This window comes from Poecile atricapillus, chromosome 1 (assembly GCF_030490865.1).
Source record: "Poecile atricapillus isolate bPoeAtr1 chromosome 1, bPoeAtr1.hap1, whole genome shotgun sequence".
Taxonomy (NCBI): Eukaryota; Metazoa; Chordata; class Aves; order Passeriformes; family Paridae; genus Poecile; species Poecile atricapillus.
This window is the reverse complement of record NC_081249.1, coordinates 174,278,835-174,298,197: the sequence shown is the minus strand read 5'-3', so window position 1 is coordinate 174,298,197 and position 19,363 is coordinate 174,278,835. Positions and strand designations below refer to the sequence as shown.

At 40.5% G+C, this 19,363-nt stretch overlaps 1 protein-coding gene across 1 annotated transcript in view; it reads left to right on the top strand.

Annotated features, from left to right (window-relative positions):
- BRF1 (BRF1 RNA polymerase III transcription initiation factor subunit) overlaps positions 1-19,363 on the top strand; it is a 174,205-nt gene that overhangs the window by 29,784 nt on the left and 125,058 nt on the right. Inside the window, exon 3 of the mRNA XM_058832496.1 lies at positions 13,424-13,597. Within this exon, the coding sequence (XP_058688479.1) occupies positions 13,424-13,597 (174 nt within the window). The remainder of the gene's footprint in view (positions 1-13,423; positions 13,598-19,363) is intronic.

Sequence of the window (19,363 nt, the reverse complement as noted above, 5' to 3'; positions counted from 1 at the left end):
CTTGAGAGCAAATGAGTATCTGTAGCTTTGGTCAAAATAAAGTTGTTAGACATCCTGTGGATCATAAACATACTTCTGTCTCTTTGTGTTCTCTGTCCATGGTGTGTCCACCATGCATTGATGGCAGATGGTCTCCTCAAGGGAAGTTTGCAGCCTCTTATAGATCTGGGGGAACTAGGAATAGAAAAAATGTTCATTTTGCAGAATTACAGCGGTGCTCAGATGTTCTTTTTGCCATCAGCTACACAGTTTTCCTACTGAATGTGTGGGTAATTTTTTTTCCCCAACATTTACTTTCTGATCTGACATGTATGATAAATTTCATTCTGAGATCATTGCAGTGTTTGATTCCAGCTTTGAGAAGAAGAGGAAACTTGATGTTGATCAAGGTCTTTGACATAGAGGAAAAAAAAAGCTTTAAGGTTGTTTTGGATTTCTGAGAAACACTGATTTGTCATGCCAGCAAAGTCAAGTTGTGGGATTACGGTGACACTGAGTATTAAATACCAAATTCAATATCCTAAGAAAACAGAAGATAAAGGAGAGCATAAGGGAGTGTAAGCAGTCGCATGGAAATGAAAATTGAGTTCTTAAAAAAGTAAATTTGGAATTTGTAATTGTCTCCTCTGAATTTTGCAGCAGAAGTTAAGGGCTGTCACCTGCCTCCATGGCTCAGCATAGGGAATTGTGTGTGGTTTTCCATCTCCAGAAGCACTCGCTCCCTGTTAAGCTAAGAAGGATTCTTGTGTCAGATGCCCATTCCTGATTCAGTATGTAGAAAGCATAAAAGGGAGACGACATAATAACAACCACTTGCAACAAGATGTTTGAGTGCTGTGATTTCAAAATGGTAACAGTCACTGTTACTAGAGGGTAAAACCACAGCTGATCTGAGGCCCTCAGAAATGTTTGGTTGTGCCCAGTTCAGCTTCCCATCCATAGGGGGAATGGCTTTTAGTAGGAGTGGAGTGCTTAAGATAATAAAAGCTGGATTAAACAAAGCATCACCTATGCTTCTGGTTGTAGGAGAGTGCAGTAGGATGGCATTTGACCACAGGGAAATGTGAACTTCGTTGTGTCCTGTTGCTGTTGTAGCTACCAGGGACACGGATATGTGGATGTAAGGTTATCTTGCACAAAGCTAGGCAGAATTTCATCAGCCTCTCTGGTTTTCATAACACTTGAATAAAATACAAAAGGTAGGAAGGGCCAGATTATAATTGTTTTGCAGAGGGAAAACATGGTCCTTGAGGCTGATGAATGTAGCAATAGAACTTCTGAGGCCTTCAGTGAGGAGCTGCTCAGGTCTGAGGCAGGCAGTTGATTGAAGTATCTGTTTATTTTTGTGGATCTTGAAATAGGTCAGTAAATAGAATTTACTCTGTGGACTGTATTGAAGCAATATGTTAGTTAGGTTCAAGATGATGCTGATGTTAAGCGATTCCTTAGGGCATCTTCTTTGATTACAGCTCCACAAAGTCAAAGAAAAAGCTCATTTTGGTGTTCACAGCACCTGCCTGATTGAAACTCTCAGGCAGGTTGTGTTTTATAGTCCGCTTATTTAAAAAAAAAAATCTAAACACTGTCACCAATCAGAAAAGTCTGTGAAATTTGGACCTGTCAGTTGTCAGACCCAAGCAATGTTAAATTCAGATAGATCATTCCCTAAGCTTGTCTCAGAACTATTTTGTGGGTTTGTTGCAATCAATACTCTTTCTTGTGTTGAGCATCCTGTAGGAGCAGTGGCAGTATCAGGGGAGAAGAATCCACGTCTCATTTAATGAGATCTGTTAGGGTGCTGCGTAGCAATCATCACATAAATCCACTGATTTCTGTTTAAGTCTTTAGTAGTCAGTATGTTCTCTGGTAGCTATTTTTCACTATACCATATTACCTAGAGGAAAGGGAATTAATAATGCATCTAGTCTTGGATACGTATGTTTAATGGATGATCTCACATCCTATCTTGGAGTCAGGCTGCACAGAAAAAGCCCTGTTGTAATTGATCTTTGAGGTTCAGCACATAAAGAACAGAAAAATGTAATTGTGCTTACCTAAAATTTTCTTTAACTACTAAGGACTGGCACACAGGAGGTAAGTGGATCATCGAGAAGACCAAAGGAAGTTGATATCTGAAGATTTGCTTATGGAGATAATTTCTCAGATTTTATTGCATGAACAATTGTTGGGATTCTTTTTTTCTTTCTTTTTTATGGGATGTGCTGTTAATACAATATTTAATAAATAATTAATGCAGTTTCATATTTAATAAATATTTAATTTAGGAAAACTAGATTGGAGTGGTGACTGGAAAAAAAAATTAAGATGCAGAAACTTGAGTAGGTGGATCTTTGCTGTCCAGGTCAGGCTGTTCTGTGTGACTGACAGTAGGTCTGTGTTGTTCTGTGTCAAATTGACCAGGCTGGAGGCTGTTGTACAAGTCAGCAGTGGTGGCTATTTGGGGAAATAGGGTGGAGGGATTTTTTTCCTTTGTTCTGTACACTCAGAATACAGAATGATTCTGTCATGCAAAGCAGCCTCTCTCTGAAGGTTACAGTTTTGCAAAAGCATAAGAACTTCCTTTAACCTAGTAAATCATCTTAGGCCATTTTTCTTTTATAGCATCATTCCATATCATGAATTTTTCTTGTGTTTTGCCCTTACTGGATTCATATGTTCCGAGCAGTGGGAGTTTCCACCAGTTCCCTTGGGAAACTATTATGAGGTCCAGTGAGTTTTGTTGTAAGGTCCTGTTAACATAGTGCTTACATTTTCCTTTAATTTCATGATACTAGCCCTTAGGCATGAACTCATGCTTGTATCTATTTATGGCTTAAACTTCCCTCATCTTCCAGAAGTCTAGTGATCTCTTGCTTTTCTCTTAAATCATATCTGATAATTAGGTGAAGGTTCTAAGTTCAGTTTCTTGGTCTATGAATATCCACCCCTTATTTCCCAGCCATGCTCTCAATCTTTTATTCTAGGGTGATCAGGGCTCCAGAGGAGAGGAACAAAGTCTAGAGAGAATTTCCTCATCCCAAACAGTTGTTGATGTAGGACATCCCATACATAAATAGTAGCCTCATATAAAGGGAAGGCATCACAAACATATGGATAAATATTATTCAGATATGCCAAATACTTTCTAAGAGGGCCACACTGGCTCTCTAGAAATATGTAGATGGCATTGTAGTTTTTATTCTTTACTGAAACAGTCTGTACGTCTGACTTACATAAATGTTATTGTTTAAAGAAATACAAAGCTGTTCCTGAAATATGTGCATTCTCTCTTTGAACATAAATCTCTTTCCAACTCCAGGCTGAAGTAGATACCACAAGAGACTGACTTGATAAATGGCATCACTGATTCACTACATGGTTTAGCTGAGATTTGTGGCAACCTTCAGTTATGCTTAGTTTAAAAAGGAAGGAAATGCAAAGTTGAGGCTGAAGCTCTGTCCATAATGTCTTCTGTCATCTCTGGGCAGGACAGAGGTGCAATTACCAAGGGCAGCTGTAGCTTTGATCTAAATAGGCCGTTTATGGTGCTAAAGGAGAGCAGCCCCTGCAGAATCACACTGCTTGCATGAATGCTGTAGCTGATGGACTCAGCTGCCAGGGACAAGCTAAGGGCGGAATTTAATTCTTTAGCTGAAGCCTGGATAAAGATTGATGCTGTCTTACCTAACTGCCAGGTTTCTTATCCCTTCCATATAAAGGAATAAGTATTTGACCACTCATCAGCTTCATATAAAAATACCTTAAATAAGTATTAACCTAGTACAGTCTTTTTTGCTTTTGTAACAGCTCTGCCTTTCCCTGCTTGATTTCAGTCCTCTCTGCTTCCATTTTTAGATCATGTTTTATCTCTTATCCCTTTGATATCTCTAATAACTCCCTCTTTTTCTTCACCCCCTCAACTACTTCTCTCCCCATCGTTTTACCTTGGTGCCTTCTCACTGTATTTTCATGTTTTTTGATGATTTAAGAAACTCGCCAATTAGTTGATATTTATGAATTTTTTTTTTTGAAATGACTGTGTCATCTTCTTTGACTACCAATTGGGTAGGGTCTGGATGTGAAGAGACTGCCCATTGTTAGATTTGTATGTGGAATTATAGGGGTAGAGAAAGGAAAAAAAACCCCAAAGCCCAAAAAACAAACCCTCACAACAAGAGCCTGAAAGTAGCTTTGGGCTCACAGGCCTTTTTCAGTTCTGAGGAAGCAGCAGCAACCTTAAGTAGAGGCTGAGAGCAGAGTGGGTATTAGTGTCTGTCTGTATGGTCCTTCCTGCCTGCACAGTTGGATGATGGAGGGTGGAAATAACTTATCACTAACAGTTGTATTTTGACAGAACAACCGGTGTGCAGAGGAGCAGGGCTGAGCTGTAGGAGAGGAAAATTGTTCTGCACGTGTCTGAGGACAAGTAAATTCTCAGACATGTTATAAAAGGTGTGTGTTAAAGGTGGACAAGGAAAGTAGGGAAGGTTTACAGGGATAAACAGGGGCCTCTTGGCAGGAAAAGGGAAAGGCTGCACTGGCTTTTATAACAGGGAGTATGGATTAAACAGGAAGATTGTTTTGGGGGGCTTTTTTAAACAATCTTAGTATGTGTGACCTTATCTAATGGCTGCTGCAGTGCAGCTGGGAAGTGGTAATTGTTCAGCTGTGGTAACTCAATTACTTCTGCTCCTGTCCCTGTCCCTTGGTCTCAGTGGCAGTTCTGGCAGGGGATACCATCAGCTCCTGCATCCTCCTCATCCATGAGCTGCAGTGTGACTCCCGGGGCTCCTGTCGGCTTCCATGGTGTTTGCAAGGCTGAAAAATGGCTCCTGTCAGCTTTCACTCTTGTGTGCCTCGCGAAAGCCCTGATCTGCAGGGAAGGCAGGAGAGCTGGCTGTCAGCGAGCAGATAACACTGCACTGATTTATATGCTGCTCGCATCTGCAAAGTTTTCCACTGCAGCAATGGATCCCTTTGTGTTCACTCTTCATTTTTGTTTTGTTTTAAAGATACTGATAACTTTTACCGATAGGTAGTGGATTTTTTTTTCTATATTGTGCTGTATTAATGAATTTTTCTAGCTGTGTAGATTGATGATGGTTGCTTGTTAGTTAAATGCTTTCTACGTTGTAAAATTATGAGATAGGTTCTATCATTCTCATAATGCTAGAATTCCAGGTTTTTAAAACTTTTAAAAAGTGATCTTTTCAAAACTACCAGATTATGTCATGAGCAAATATTTTTCTTTTTCTTGCAGTGATGTAAAAATGATTTTTGGTGGTTGAAGGTAGTGCTTGGATCAGCAGTATTGCTGTGTGACAGTAGAAATGTTCCATTTCTTGTTGTGACAAGAGTAACAACTGGTAATTGATAAGTGTAAGGGAAAAGGTTTGTATGTGTATAGACAGAGAAAAATCTCTAAGAATAACTGTCCTTTAAAATGTAATTTTAAAAAAAAAATTGCTGTCCAAACAATACAGAGGAAGATTAAAGCAAGGCCTAACTGGTGGTGCTTTCAGAAGGAAATCTTGCATGATGAAAACCCACCACTATCTAAAAGCTTTTGGTATTTTAATTTTTTTTTTCCAATTCCCTTAATGTGAGACAGGTATGGGTTATGCTACATTAATCTTACATGTGCTCAAAGTTCTTGCCAGTAGTGCAGCTTTCCAGCTGTTTCAACTTTGAAACAGCTGCAAATCTTCTGCAAGTAAAAAAAATTGTTAGCTAAACTTTTGGATATAAAAAACCCCATATTTTCTTTCTTCCAAAATGAATCTGAAACGACCTGAATCATTCTAATAGACAAATAAGTAATGAGCGTGATAGCATTTGTTTAAACTGTGGTAAGCCAGACTTTGGTGTAAGCTTCCTTGTTCAGCAGGAGCAGCGAGGGCTGGGAGCAGTAGCAGCGAAGCAGGAGGAAACGTAGGGATAGTGTGTACTTTTCTCTTTGACCCATTTAGGCTTCAGTCTCACATTTGCTTTAAGTTGATCCATGTGTGTGTGGCTGCTGACAGCATTTCTCCTCGCCCCTGCCACATTCTGCCGCCGTCAGGGCATGGGTGGCTGCTTGTTGAGTTACGTGAGGGAACTGGTCCAAATGAAAATTCAGCTTTTTTTGGTGTTTGGGTTGATTTTCAGCACAGCAAATTCCCTCATCTGTATCAGTGTGTGGCCATGTAAATGTCATGTTGGAGGTGGGAACGCTGTCTGCAGGAACAGCTTGGGCTTTAGCTTCACTTAAAAGAGTTGTGATCCAATTTCTTCAATGCTGGTGAATCAACAGATAAGGGTTTTGCTGGGGTGTTTTTGCTTTTGTTTTCTTTTAATGTCAGCATTGACATTGGTTTCCCAACCTGACACCGTAAGTGAAGTTCAGTAAGGACTTCAGGAGCAAGTGGTTCTTTAACTGTGCTGAAAAGAATAATTAAGCAGGGTTAAGAAATGAGCAAGCTGCTGTCTTGAGGATGATGGGCAAGATTAGCAATAGGTGAAGTGCAGCCTCTGCATCAACCGTATGGCTTGCTGAAGTGTGGGTAGCAGTTAGATGGATAATGGGAATGAAATGGCAGCAGCAGAAATGCCACCTGTGATGGAAGCAGAATTCCAGAAACTGCATGCAGAAAATCAGAGGAACCAGATGCGATGCCAGATTTTTCAGAGTGGTTAAAACAAATTAATTGAAATGGTCAGTTGCTATGTATGCAAAGAGGCTCTCCATGTGGGAGTGGTATCATAGGATCAGGGAATGGAAAATGTGCTTCAGGAGGGGGGTGGGAGAAGTTATGTATGTGCTTTGCAGGCCTGTTTTGGCATTAATGGAATACAAGGGCCAATTTTGAGGGAATGAATACTTAAAGAGGTATGGGTAAATGCTGAGAAGAGCTGTTAACGGCAAATTTTCTAGGTGAAAAGAAAGCTAGCTTAGTATCAAATATTTAAAAAGTGGTTGCAGCAGTGACCACCATCTGAATTTTTAAGTCATTAATCTTAAAGATGCATGGTTCTCTTTAGCTGAATGAGTGAATGAGCCTTTGAGGTGCTCTGGAAGGGCTTTACCAGGACAGGGGGGACCTGCACCTGGTAGACGGGGTGCTCTCATGGGAGGCAAAATGGATGGGTTGGATTGTTGTCAGCGGGCAGAGAAATTGAATGCAGGTCTCTGCACTCAGATAGTCTGGGTCTGGCCCTACAGAGATAAAGAGGACACATCAATCCTTCAGTAAACAGGTCTGGATTAAGTCTTTTTTATTTCACAAGGTTATTTTTAACACAGGTCAGTTTACTGGTTTGGTTTTCTGTTCATTGCCACAAACAGTTTTGCTGGCACAGTTGGTGAAATATCGTAGTGAAAGGGCCAGGAACTGTTTTATTCTGCTGAGATAAGAGGAACAGAGTGTACCCTTGGGCAGTCCCTGGAGCAGGTCTGCCAGGTGACACAAGCACTGGGGATGCATCAGTCGGAGCGAGGCCAAGTGTTCCCTGGCTCCAGGGTGCACAGGCTGGGGATTGACACATCCCATAGGGGAACTGGGAAGTTCTTGTGTGGAAGAGCTTTGGGGATGTGGGGTGCACCCACAACCAGATGGCAAGATAGGGATTTGGAGCTAGGCTCGAGTCAGGCAGAGTGTGGGCACGAGGCCAGCATGGTCATCACTTTCCTCACGGGCAATTAGGTGTTACTGGGAATAACTCTTAGCTAACCTTGATAAAATTAAACTTGTTACTGTGCTGGGTCAGCACTGCTGCAATGTCCTGCTGTGCTGCTACTTTTACTGCTCATTGGCCTTTTTCCTTACAGGCTCCCAGGGATAAATGTGTTCCTCACTCCCAGTATTGCGTGTGTGGCTGGAAATGCTCGGTGAGAACGCTGCAGCCGTCGCCTCGCTTCCCTCCCTTTAAATGATTTCTTGTCTTTGATCACAGGACTCTCCCCTTGATTAGGCTGCTGGGACCAGCCTTCATGAGTGTAGTAGCCTCACTGGACTGTCCCTGTTGTGCCTTTGTTTGTTTGTTTTACTGATTTGTAATACAAATAACATAGAAGCCTGGCATAGAGCAAAGAGCAGGAAATTCATTCAGGCTTTGAGCTGGGAATTGCTGAAATTGAAAGATGTGACAAAGCATGCAGGGATGCTCACACATAAAAACTGCTCTTTTTTCCCTTTTTTTTTTGGAGTTCTTTAGGGGAGCCTTTTCAAAGAAAGGAATGAAAACCCAAATGCAGAACAAAATCTGCACATAAAATTCAGTCGGTAAAGGAGTTCAAATTCTGTAAATGAACACTGAAGCGAAAACCATCCAAAATGTTTCTTTTAATAGAATCTAGTGTTTGTTACCATAACAATCCTTTTTGCAAAAGAAGGATTAGTGCTGTTAACATGACGCTGTTCCCTGCTTCAGGTGGCACTAGTTTCCAGGGCCCCTTGAGCAAATTGCAGAAAGGGGGGAAATTCATATGCCTGGATTTTGATGATGCACTTTAGTATCGTAATAACAATTCATTTAGGCTCTGGCTTTGTACTGCCTGTTATTTCCCTAGGAACTTATGCTTTGTCCTGACAAGTACTATGAACTAGCAGTGTCACAGCCTCTGTCAGACTGAAGGAAAGGCTGCAGATGAGCAGGCAGAAGCCAGATAAGAGTAATGTAGAGCTGTAGATGCTTGACATTACTGACTTTTAAGGGATCCAAAAAAAGGTATAATTCCTCTCGCATAGGGGAAGAGAACAAGATGTTTCTGTAGTAATGAGATCATAAAAGAAAGAAAATTGCTTGTAAAGAATATGTCTGATTTTCCCTCTTTTTCTACTTCGCTTCTATTATAACTTAAGCTGCAGTTTTGCTTTCAACTGCCTCTTGTGTAAGCATTTAATAGAACCAAGATATTCTGCAAATCTATTTTTTTTGACAGTGATTTCTAGCCTACACATTTTATTTTGTAATAATCACTGTTTCCTCTGTCAAAAGAATGGAAATTATCTGAAATAAAAGGATAGTAGTGTTCAGGGGTCTTATGTCAACTTGTCCCTTCAGGTCTGTTGTGCCTGTTCAAAGCCTTGAGGTTGGCATTGGATGAGAAGATGATGGTGTTTCTTTCAGCATGCTCAGAGTAGATCGGTAGAAACACTTTTTTTTTAGTTGGCTTGGAACTAAAAGCTGAAAAGGGCCTTTTGTTTTTTGCTGCAGATTCAGGAGCGTGATAAACTTTACTACTTGGTAGCCTGGGAACTTGATTTTGTGTGTTGATTACAGAAGTGCAAACTTCTCTCTTTCTCTCACTTCTCCCCCTGCCTCCCCCACCACCCCGATGGTATGATGAGCCTTTAGAAATAAATGGGAATTGCGTGGTGTGTGCTCTGTGCATCGCAGAATTTCTGTAGTTTCTAGACTTTTGTTCTTTTGCTTTTTAAAAGAAAATTTATTACTTTTTACTGGTGAGGAAAGGGGGGGGATTTTTGAAACCTTGCTCTTGGGCTTGTCCTGCCTTTTTAAAAAGACACTGTTCCCTGCCCTTCTCCCAAAGGAACTTAGATGCCAATTTTCTTGCCATCACTAAATTGCAAAGGCAGCATGAAGTGTAAGCTTTGACCTCAAAGGTGCTATTTCTTGGGGTTTAAAAAAAGAATCCCAGCATCTGTCAAAAACCTGTAAGGCCCAAAAGGGACAATGCTTATTGCAAGTTACTAATAAAAGATGTACCTACTTAGAGACTTGTTTTACCTCTGTATATTTTGTATTATAACTTGTGCTTCTACATAGCAATTTGAAAAAAAAAAAATGCAGTACTTAATTCTGGCTCTTCCACTTGAATATATTTCCTTTATTGTACTGAGATAGTAGCTGCAGCTTTTTGGAGCCAGGGTCACATTGAAACTTTTTAAAAAGCTGTCCTGCAGGTTAAAATGGATTAGAAAGTAAGGAAGGTGTTTTAAGTGCTCTATAACCCAGAGCATGACAGGTGTATCAGTTCTTTTCCATCCAGTAGAGAATTCATTGGAGTTTGTAACACTGTGATGGAATGGGGTGAACACTGAGTGGAGCAGATTGCTAATAAACCGAATTGTATTGTTGGATATTCCCACTGTTTTGGCTGAGATCCTCAATCCCCAGGCTTGTTGCATCCTTGCAGCTGGCGGGAGCAGCTCGCTGGGAGCGTACGGCGAGAGCGGCAGTGCCCCGCGAGGGCTGGCTGGAGCCACGCTGGGAGTCACAGCAAAGATGGACACAGGAGGGAATCAGCAAATGCAGGGTTATAAATGCCACCCAGCTAGCGAGGAGCAGTGGGAGTGGGAGGATGTTCAAGGGCTGATGGCCATAATGCAGTGCTGTAGGTCTGCTGGAGGGAATTGCTCATCTTCCCAGCCCTGGAGCTTGCAGCTGCTCGGCAGCTCCTCCCTGCACTGACCCTGCTTCTGGGGGAGCTGTATCCCAGGGCTCAGCAAGGTCTGTGGCTGCCACTGCTCAGTTTTGAGGACTTCTCATGTTGGGGACTGGCAGTATGAATGAATATTTGGACTCTTTTCTTGTTTGTCAGCAGTAACTGGAGCACTGGATAGAGGGTTTATTTTGAACAGTTGTTATCTTAAGTCAAATTTCTCTATGTATGAACATCTGCTCTTCAGATACCAACACATTAAATCGCTGTATTTATAGTTAAATAAAATGTTGCGGAGACAAATTTTTCACTCTGGAAATGCCAGATTGGCCAGCTATGAAGAACAGGTTGGAAGTCACAAAATGATACACATTTGGTTGTCATCTGACTAGGGTGAGGGCACTCTACAGTGGCTTGGTTGTGTACTGCAGTACTGAGGAGACAGCATCTAGCTGATACCTGCCTTTCCTTGGACTCTCTGACGTGCATTCTTGAATCTGGGAAGGAACCAGAAGGAGTAAAGGATATCTTGAAGTCTCCTGTGGAGAAATCTAGAAGCCTGATTGCTAATGCAAACTTTTCCAGCTATTTTTTTCATAGTGTTACATAAGATACCAGAAAAATAAGATTTTGTTGTCATGTTAAATTCAAGGGGCGGAGGTGGTGATGGGGAAACAACAATGCTTTTGATCTTTCTTTAGTAAATAGGAGACTGGTTACAGAATGTAAATGTTTATCTTAGATGATGCTGTAAGCAGTACATTTCTTTCTCTCTTCTCACAAATAAGGACAAAACTAAATTAGTCATCAAGATACACATAATTTCTAGGATGATTCTTGTCCTGAATTAAGTTGTTCATTTTGGGGATAAGCAATAGTGTAACAGTTGTCTTGTTTTTCCACAAACTGTATGACTGATATAATACCACAGAGCAGCTTGAGGGAGTCCTAACACACAGAATTAAAGCCTTCTCTGGTCTGCAGAAGGCTGAGTAAAACATTCAGAGAAATATCATTTCCTAAATAGACAAGTACCTTTCTCTTAGATCTCTTTGGTATTTTTTCAGTAGACAATTCTCCCTAAAGTAATTCGTCTTTAAAATATTGATGGTGGATGAAGAGCTCAGCTGAAAATGCATATATTGCTCAAACAAACATACTGTTTTCTTAGGATGGATTATGATGAATTAATTATATTTCAACATTTGAAATTAAGAAAAGGTTAAATACGCAGAATATTAATGGTAGCTTGGGGATGGGAGCAGCTCAGTGGTGAAAATAGCTTATGAAAGAAATTAATTTCAAGTATCTTCCTCTGTGTTATTCTTTATTCCTCTTTTGGTATCTTCTTTGTTTTTGAAGGGAAGCTGCTTTGCTGCCACTGCAAAATGAGTTTTTAGTGCACTCAAGTGCATTTTTTTCTCCCCTAATGAGTATAAACTGATTCTTTCTTAGGGACAGAAGAAGCAGCATACAGACTATAGAGTGTGAAATTCTGGAAAGACCAGGTGCTAGTTAGTACCTTAATTTTAGGAAGTTGTGGTATTTGTGTTTGAGGCTGGTGAGTGCCAGTCCAGGGCCTGCTGATGGCAGTGGAAAAACTGTTCACCTAATAGGGTTTAGGATTATCCTTGAGTGGCTTTTTGTGCCCACACCTCCCATGGAGGGTGATGGATGCTCTGCTCTTACTTCTTTGTCCAAACATGTTACACCTGATTGACCAATGTGCCTTAAAGGATATCTTTCTTGGTGGTGAGTGCAATAATTCCCACGTGTGCAGGAAGGAGAAGCTGCTGCTTTGTGGCAGCTCCTCTTTGGCCAGAGTCCTGCTGAGCCCAGCTGCCTGGCTGGAGTCACTTATTGTTAAAACCAGCATCTTTGGCAAAAGGTTGTTCACAGGTGAAGCATTTTTACCATGTTATTAGTGATGATGGTGTGGGGATTTGTGTAAAATTTGGATGTGTGGTCTCTGCAAGAGCTAATGGCGTTCTGGGAAGCATCATGTGGTTGCCATTGCTTCCTGTGAGCAGTGGTGGGCAGGGCAGGCACCTTTGTGCCCCTTCCACAGGCTGCTCCTGACATCTCTGAAGGGAACAGATGAGAGTTTCCTGTAAATACGTGTGCTGGAAACATCTGCCCGGCACATTGAATTAAAGGATTTTTCTTGATGTGCTGTCTGACCCCGCATGCTGAGGAGCTTGAGTACTCTGCTTTCCTCCTGACTTCCCCCAGCTTTTTCTTAAGCTGTCTTCGGCACATTCTTCTGAAGCAGGAGCTGTGGGGACAGATTGGACCTTGCTTCCCGCATCTGTCCCAGCAGCTGGATCACTTCCTGTCATGAATCATCTGAAACACACTTTTTTCTTTTTATTGTTTTATTTAAGGGTGAAGGCACATTTGTTTCCTGAAGCCACAAGCTAACCTAAGTAATCGGGCAGACAAGCCTCAAATGAAGGCCGGGGTGCAAACGTGTTAGGAGGAAGGAAATGCCTCCCATCATTGGGATCATGGGCAAGCCAGGAGCAGAGCTCTTTCCGTGTGGACTTCATTTGTGGTCAGAGGACCAGCAAACTCCATCACTTCTTGGAGAGCTGCTGCAAAATGTCTCCTCTGTTTGCACATCAGTGTCAAACACATCATGACCTCTGGTTTTTGGCTACACCTAATCAAGTGCTAATTAGCAAATGATGTTAAGGGAGAGGGGCATAATCTTTTGTCTGAGAAGTCTTGGCTATGGCTTGGGTCCTCTGTGGGACTGTCATTTTTTTTGTGTTTGTGGCTTTGTTTTCCAGAGCTCATTGATTGCATGTGTTTCAATTTTAACAGTCCAAAATAAGGCGCTTTTTTTTTGTCCTAAGAAGCTGAGGCTAAATAGTTCCTGAAACTCGAGAGATCACTGTATTTCAAAAACAGATGAAATCCAAAATCTGCCTCCTTAATTTTGTCTTAAAACCGCCCCCCAACACTAAAAGACTCCAACCTAAAAGCACATTAACTGCATAGTTGTTAAGCTTTTCTTTTCCTTCTTAATTTTTCTAGGGAAGCGCCAGATTCACCACTTGGGAAACCAGCTTCAACTCAATCAACATTGTCTGGATACTGCCTTTAATTTTTTCAAGATGGCAGTGAGCAAACATCTGACTCGGGGCAGAAAGACGACCCACGTCATTGCTGCCTGTCTCTACCTGGTGTGTAGGACAGAAGGAACTCCTCGTATCCTTTCACAGTTATAAAATGTAAATGAATAGAAGACTCACTTTTAGCAAGTCAACTATCCCAATTAGACCTTGTTTCAAAATGTGAAAAGGTAGGTGTTTAAGAGCTAACTTGGTCATTGCTGGTTTTATACACTGAAGTGAATTGGGAGTGTTTTCCTGTGGTTCAAGTAAATTTTTTCCCTTTCTAAATGTACAATACTTAGTATTTAATGCTATAAATGTCACTCTGCCTCTATCACTAACTCTGAATTTCTTCTTTCCCAACATTTGTTTCAAGTATAAAATTGTACTTCTCCTGTGCTTTGCTGGGGTTTATTATTTGTGGAGTATTTTTTTGTTTATTTTGTTTTTCTCTTTTAAAGTAAATGACAGTTAACCCCAAAGCTCCTGCAATGTCAGCATCAAAGAACAGATTAGAATTCCAGTGGGTTTTCCATCAACATATTTGGATATCCTTCTTCTGATACTTGCAGAAAGGACAACATTACTCCTTTTTTAGTTTTTGAAGAAAAAAAAAAAAGGTGTTTGCTAAATTCTGAAATTTGCTCAAAAATCATACAGGAAATCAGTGGCTGGAGGTGCACACAGGACAGATTTCCAAGTGAGCGCTCCCTGCTTTACCATCCCTATTTTTGTCTCCAATCCACATAAGCTTTAAACACTGATGACCATCCAAATTAATTTGTTTTATATATTTTTATTTATTTTATGTTGTGTTTTAGTTGCTGGAATTCAGAGTTTAGTATCAAACAATTACTTCTGTTTCTCTGGCTCTGAGCAACCTGGTCTAGTGAAAGGTGGATTAGAACTGGATGTATTTTAAGACCCCTTCCAGCCCCCAAACCGTTCTATCATTTTATCATTCTACAATTCTGTGTTTAGTTCCTTTCTACTTTAAAATAGTATATCCCTATCTTCAGTATTCTGATTTGATGCTTTTTCTAGATTGCTGCTCATTCCATATTTTTGCAGTTGAACAGTTTAGCTTTCCTTTTAAGACTGAGATGATTTGTTTTGTAGTTTCAGAAGCTATATTCAGTATTCTAAAAGTAGTACTTTCTGATCTTGTAGTAGTGTTGTGGTCATTGTATTTGTGTGTTTAAAAAAATGTGGTTTTGCAGGAATAATGGAATTTGAAGGTAGGCTTGCCTGGTCTTTTCTACAGTGAAGTCTCCATATGAACTTTGAACAGTAGCAGTCTATCATTGCCATAAAGGCAGTGTTGATTTTAAGGTGTTATTGATATTTTGATAACATATCTTCCAGGCAACTATCTGAAAGAGGGTAGGATTAGATTAGCTATTAAAAAATTCTTTACAGTGAGGGAACTGAGGGTTTGGCACAGGTTACCCAGAGCAGCTGTGGCTGCCCCATTCCTGGGGGTGTTCAAGGACATGTTGGATTGGGCTTTAAACAACCTAGTCTGGTGGAGGGTGTCCCTGCCCATGGCAGGGGTGTTGAAAGTAAATTATCTCTAAAATCCCTCTTATGATTCCGTGTTATATTTATGCTCATGTCATGTTTAGAGTAATTTATTTATGGTTGTTATTTGATACTTCTGAATGATAACCCATCTGTAACATGCAAATCCATTTTTCCCACTGATAGTGATAAAAAGCATTTGAAGAAATGTGGGCTGTAAGAGGCAGATAGGTGCCCTGCAATGTACTGTGCAGCAAGTGTAGCTAACATGTAGCAAACAAATAAAGCAAAAATAATTTACTTGGTTTTTAACCTTTTTTTCAGTATTACAGCATGTATCTCATTTATGTGCAAGGTGTACTGGTCTGGCTGACACTTAATAAATCCCTAAATGAATTTACCAGCTTTTTTTGTTAAATGGAGATAATGTCCTGTGTGATACTTCACATAAAATACTAGGATTAAATGAATAAAACTGCAAAGATGTGTTTTGTCTTTCTATATCAATAATACTCCCTCATTTGCACAGTTACTGTGCTACCTGGGAATGCAAAGGTTGTTGTGCATGTCCAGCTCAATATTTTTAGTGTTTATTTTTTTAAAAATCCATTAGATAAACTTAATTTTGTAGTTGATATTAAGAATTTAACCTTTGTCACTTTGGGAGAGGGAATTCATTCAGTTTCAGCCTGTGTTCCACTGTGGTTTTGTTTGTTTTGTTTTGTTTTCTTTTCTATTACTATTTAAAATCCAGTGTAGTTTAAAAAACAAACCCCAAATAAATTATGGACTCTCAACACTGAAATACAAAATCCTTATATGGTATCTTTTCCTTTCATGAGAAACTTGAAAACCCAAGGGCTATGGGTGCAAATTGCTGACCTTTGAAATTAGAATTCGTTCAAGACTCCGTACATTAATTATGATGATCATTATCAGCATGTTATACTTGTTCCCAGCTTAAATCTGGCAATACAGACCTGGGCCATGGGAGGCAGGGGTGTTCCCAGGGCCTTTGGAGCAAAGAGGCCAAGAGCAGGTGTAGAGAGGATGGCCATGTGACAAGAGTGCTTTAACAAGAGTTAAAATCCATATTCCGGGTAATGAACTTGCCATTGGTTTTGGTCTTCTGGAGAAGGTGCCAAGGAGGGCTTGGGAAGGGAAGCAGTACAATGAATAATTCTGTACAAAGGACATGCAGTATTTTTAACACTTTTAACACTTTAACATTTAAATGCACTGCTCAGCTGAGATCCTGAGTTTAAAGTGTTCACTGTCATTGTGTTCACTTTATAATTCTAACAAAAAAATGTGGAAGAAATTCAGAAAAGGAAATGAAAGGCTGGAGTTTATTGAAAGTATTTTAAAGGGAAGAGGTGATGTGGAAGAAGTAGTGAAGGGCAACAGCATCCTCAGAACTGAGAGGCAGCTTGTTAATTTTGAGCGGCCCAGATGAGTTTTCCAAGTGACTTGGGAGTTGTGGAGGTAAGAGATGTTACCTGGGACCAGAATACTGTTAGCAGTAGAAGACATCACGTTTCTTAAAAAGCTGTGTGGTAGAAGGAGCAAAAATGCCTGGGGAGGTACAGGGAAATGTAGTAAGGGACTGAAGTGACAAGAAATGTTGTGTTCTTGTGGCAGAACCACAGGAGTGGGAAGCATTTGGAGAGGGAAAAGAGAATTTAATTGTGTCTGCAAGTTCAGTTTGAGGGAGTGGAATGTATTTATCTGACATGGTTATCTGCTTATTCTTCTTTTTTTTCATAATGTACATGTCGCCAGCCAGCCTCTGTGAAAATGTGAAGCATACTGTAGCCAAGTCTACTAGTGCAGTCTGAATAATGCCTGAATAAACCTCAGCCTGAAATAGGAAAACATTATGTTCTCCTTGGTTCTTACGCGTTATTTAATTAATGCAAAAATGCAAAATATTCTGCTAACTGAAATTTTTTAGATCTGAAAAAATAAGTTCCAGAACTTAAGGAGAAAATACAGGTTTATTTATGTGAAGAGCAGCTTTTATTTGTTATCCTTTAGAAAGTTTTGTGTATATTATTTGAGATGTGAATTGATTTTACATCAGTTTATGGTTTTTATGAGGTTATGTGACAAACCCCCACAATGCAGCCACTTTGGCATAGCTTTTCATTTGCCTTCCTTTATTGCTTGTCAGTGTTAATGTTTTCCAGGGAAAACAGCTTGCTAACTGTTAGCTGGATCTGGGAGGTGTTTCATCCTTCTGATGAGTTGCCTATAAAAACTTCAATTTATTATTCTCTTTACAAAATGTGTCAATGTGTCTGTATTATCAGTGTCAGAAGTAAAGATATAATGCAAAAATTACAGCTGAATGAGACAGTGGTTTTTAAACCCTCAGGTGATGGAACCTGTTGTCCCCCTCCCAGGGACTGAGCGATGCTGAGCGTTTCCAGTGACGTCTGACTTTGTCTGGCACTGCCAGCGCTCCGGGCAGTTCAGACTCTGCCTTTTAATTTGTTTCTTGGAATAGTAACAGCCCTCAGTTGTTTCTCTTTAATGTTTTGAACAGCTTTTCCACCCCTACACATGTTAGAATGGAAACAAAGGTTGTTTTAGCTGGTCTCGCTGTTCCCGAGAGAGGGAACTTTGGAAGAGTCAGGCAGGGTGTTTGAGTGAGGGATGGGCTCAGCTGTAACCTGTGCCTGCCCCAGGGTCACTCAGGAACAATGACAGCCTGGCCAGGATTTTCCAGGTGGGATATCAGCTTGTTTTAATCAAGGAACATTTCATTCTCTTTGTAATCCTGTTACTGTACACAACGGTTAGAACTGTACAACTGTCCGCTCTTTTGTGTAATATTTTCCAGTGCTATCACCTGGGGTCTTTTATAGCAGCATTTTACATGGTAAATGTCTTTTATCCCTCACACATGCACCTTTGTATACTATTTATTTATTCTTTTCCTTTGAAGCTCTCTGAAAAATACACCATTAGTTGTAAACCAAATCCTGTCTTGTCAGAGCATAGTAAATAAAACGTTTTCCACATGAGAAGAGTCCCTACAAAGTTCCCTCACCAGCTATCTTGTGTAAATATCCCTCTGTTTGCCTCTGAAGGTAAATTCAGGGCAGGTTTTTCTCCCTCCAGTAAAGCTGATCAGTTTTGATGATGGGGGGCTCTGAGCTGGGCAGCCTCTGAGACTGGGGCTGAGTTATTCAGGGGATCTTTGGTGTCTTTCTTTTGTCAGAGGACAGAGGTGGGATCCTCCTGGGATCAGACCAAGGCAGCCAAGTGAGGCCTCTCTCCTGAGCTGTTTGCAAAAGAACATTTCTGATAAATGTATAAGAAAAATAACCTCTTCAATTTGGGCGTTGGGAGCAGAAGGCTGTCAGGAGAATGTATGGTGCCTTGAAGTCTTTCAGATGTAAACTTGAGCTGGGTGGGAAAGCATAAGGAGCTTTTCCTCCCCGGCTTCCTCTGCCCTGTGAACCTCCCTTTTGTTTGAGGGAGGATCACGAAGTCATTGCCGGATCCCAGCAGGCAAGAAGGGTTTGGGAAAAAGCTGGGCAGCTGAATGGGGCAGCACTTTGTTATTTCCTATGTCTGCAGTACTTGTACTTTATTGCCAAGCTATTTGAAAGTCCCTTGGTTTAATGTGTTTATTTTCATGTCACAGAGAGGGAAGTTGCGAGTATTTATCTTCATTTCCAGGTGCAGAACTAAGGCTAAGTGACACATTCAGAGTTACCCAGAAAATCTGTGATGGAATAAGGAACTGGTCTCTTCAGTCCTTGGTTAGGCAGCAGCTACTGGGCTTTTCTGCCATGTTGGTGTTTGCACGAGGAGTTCAGCTAATTCCCTCCCGAGCATTAGCAGCTCTGTCAGCTCCATGCTGTCTTGGGAAGCTTTGTACAGCCTCGCCATGAGAGTCTTTGGTGGATACATTCTTTGTTTCTCTACTAACACTTCAAGGTCTGTCTTTGCAATGAAAAGGGCAAGACTTCCTTTTTTATTAGAAATGAAAAATTAGATCTCCAGCAATCTTTTGACCTCTACTAAAACTTCCTGGAGCCAGCAGGCCCTAGTGTTCTTGATTAAAAAGTTAACTTTTGAAATTAGGCTTTAATCAAGAAAATTTTAAAGCTGTGGTTAGGGAGGTTAATAAAACCAGTTTCTATTTCTCTCTGGTTAAGGACTTTCTTTTTAGTAACTGACCTTTTACTTTTTTTTAATTAACTGCTGTTGCATTGAAAATGTGTGTTGTTCAAGTGTGGAGTGTGACAAGGACATAAGAGAATAAAACTGGATTTTAAATCACACAGTTAGAATACATATAATATTTACTGAGGCAAATTACTTC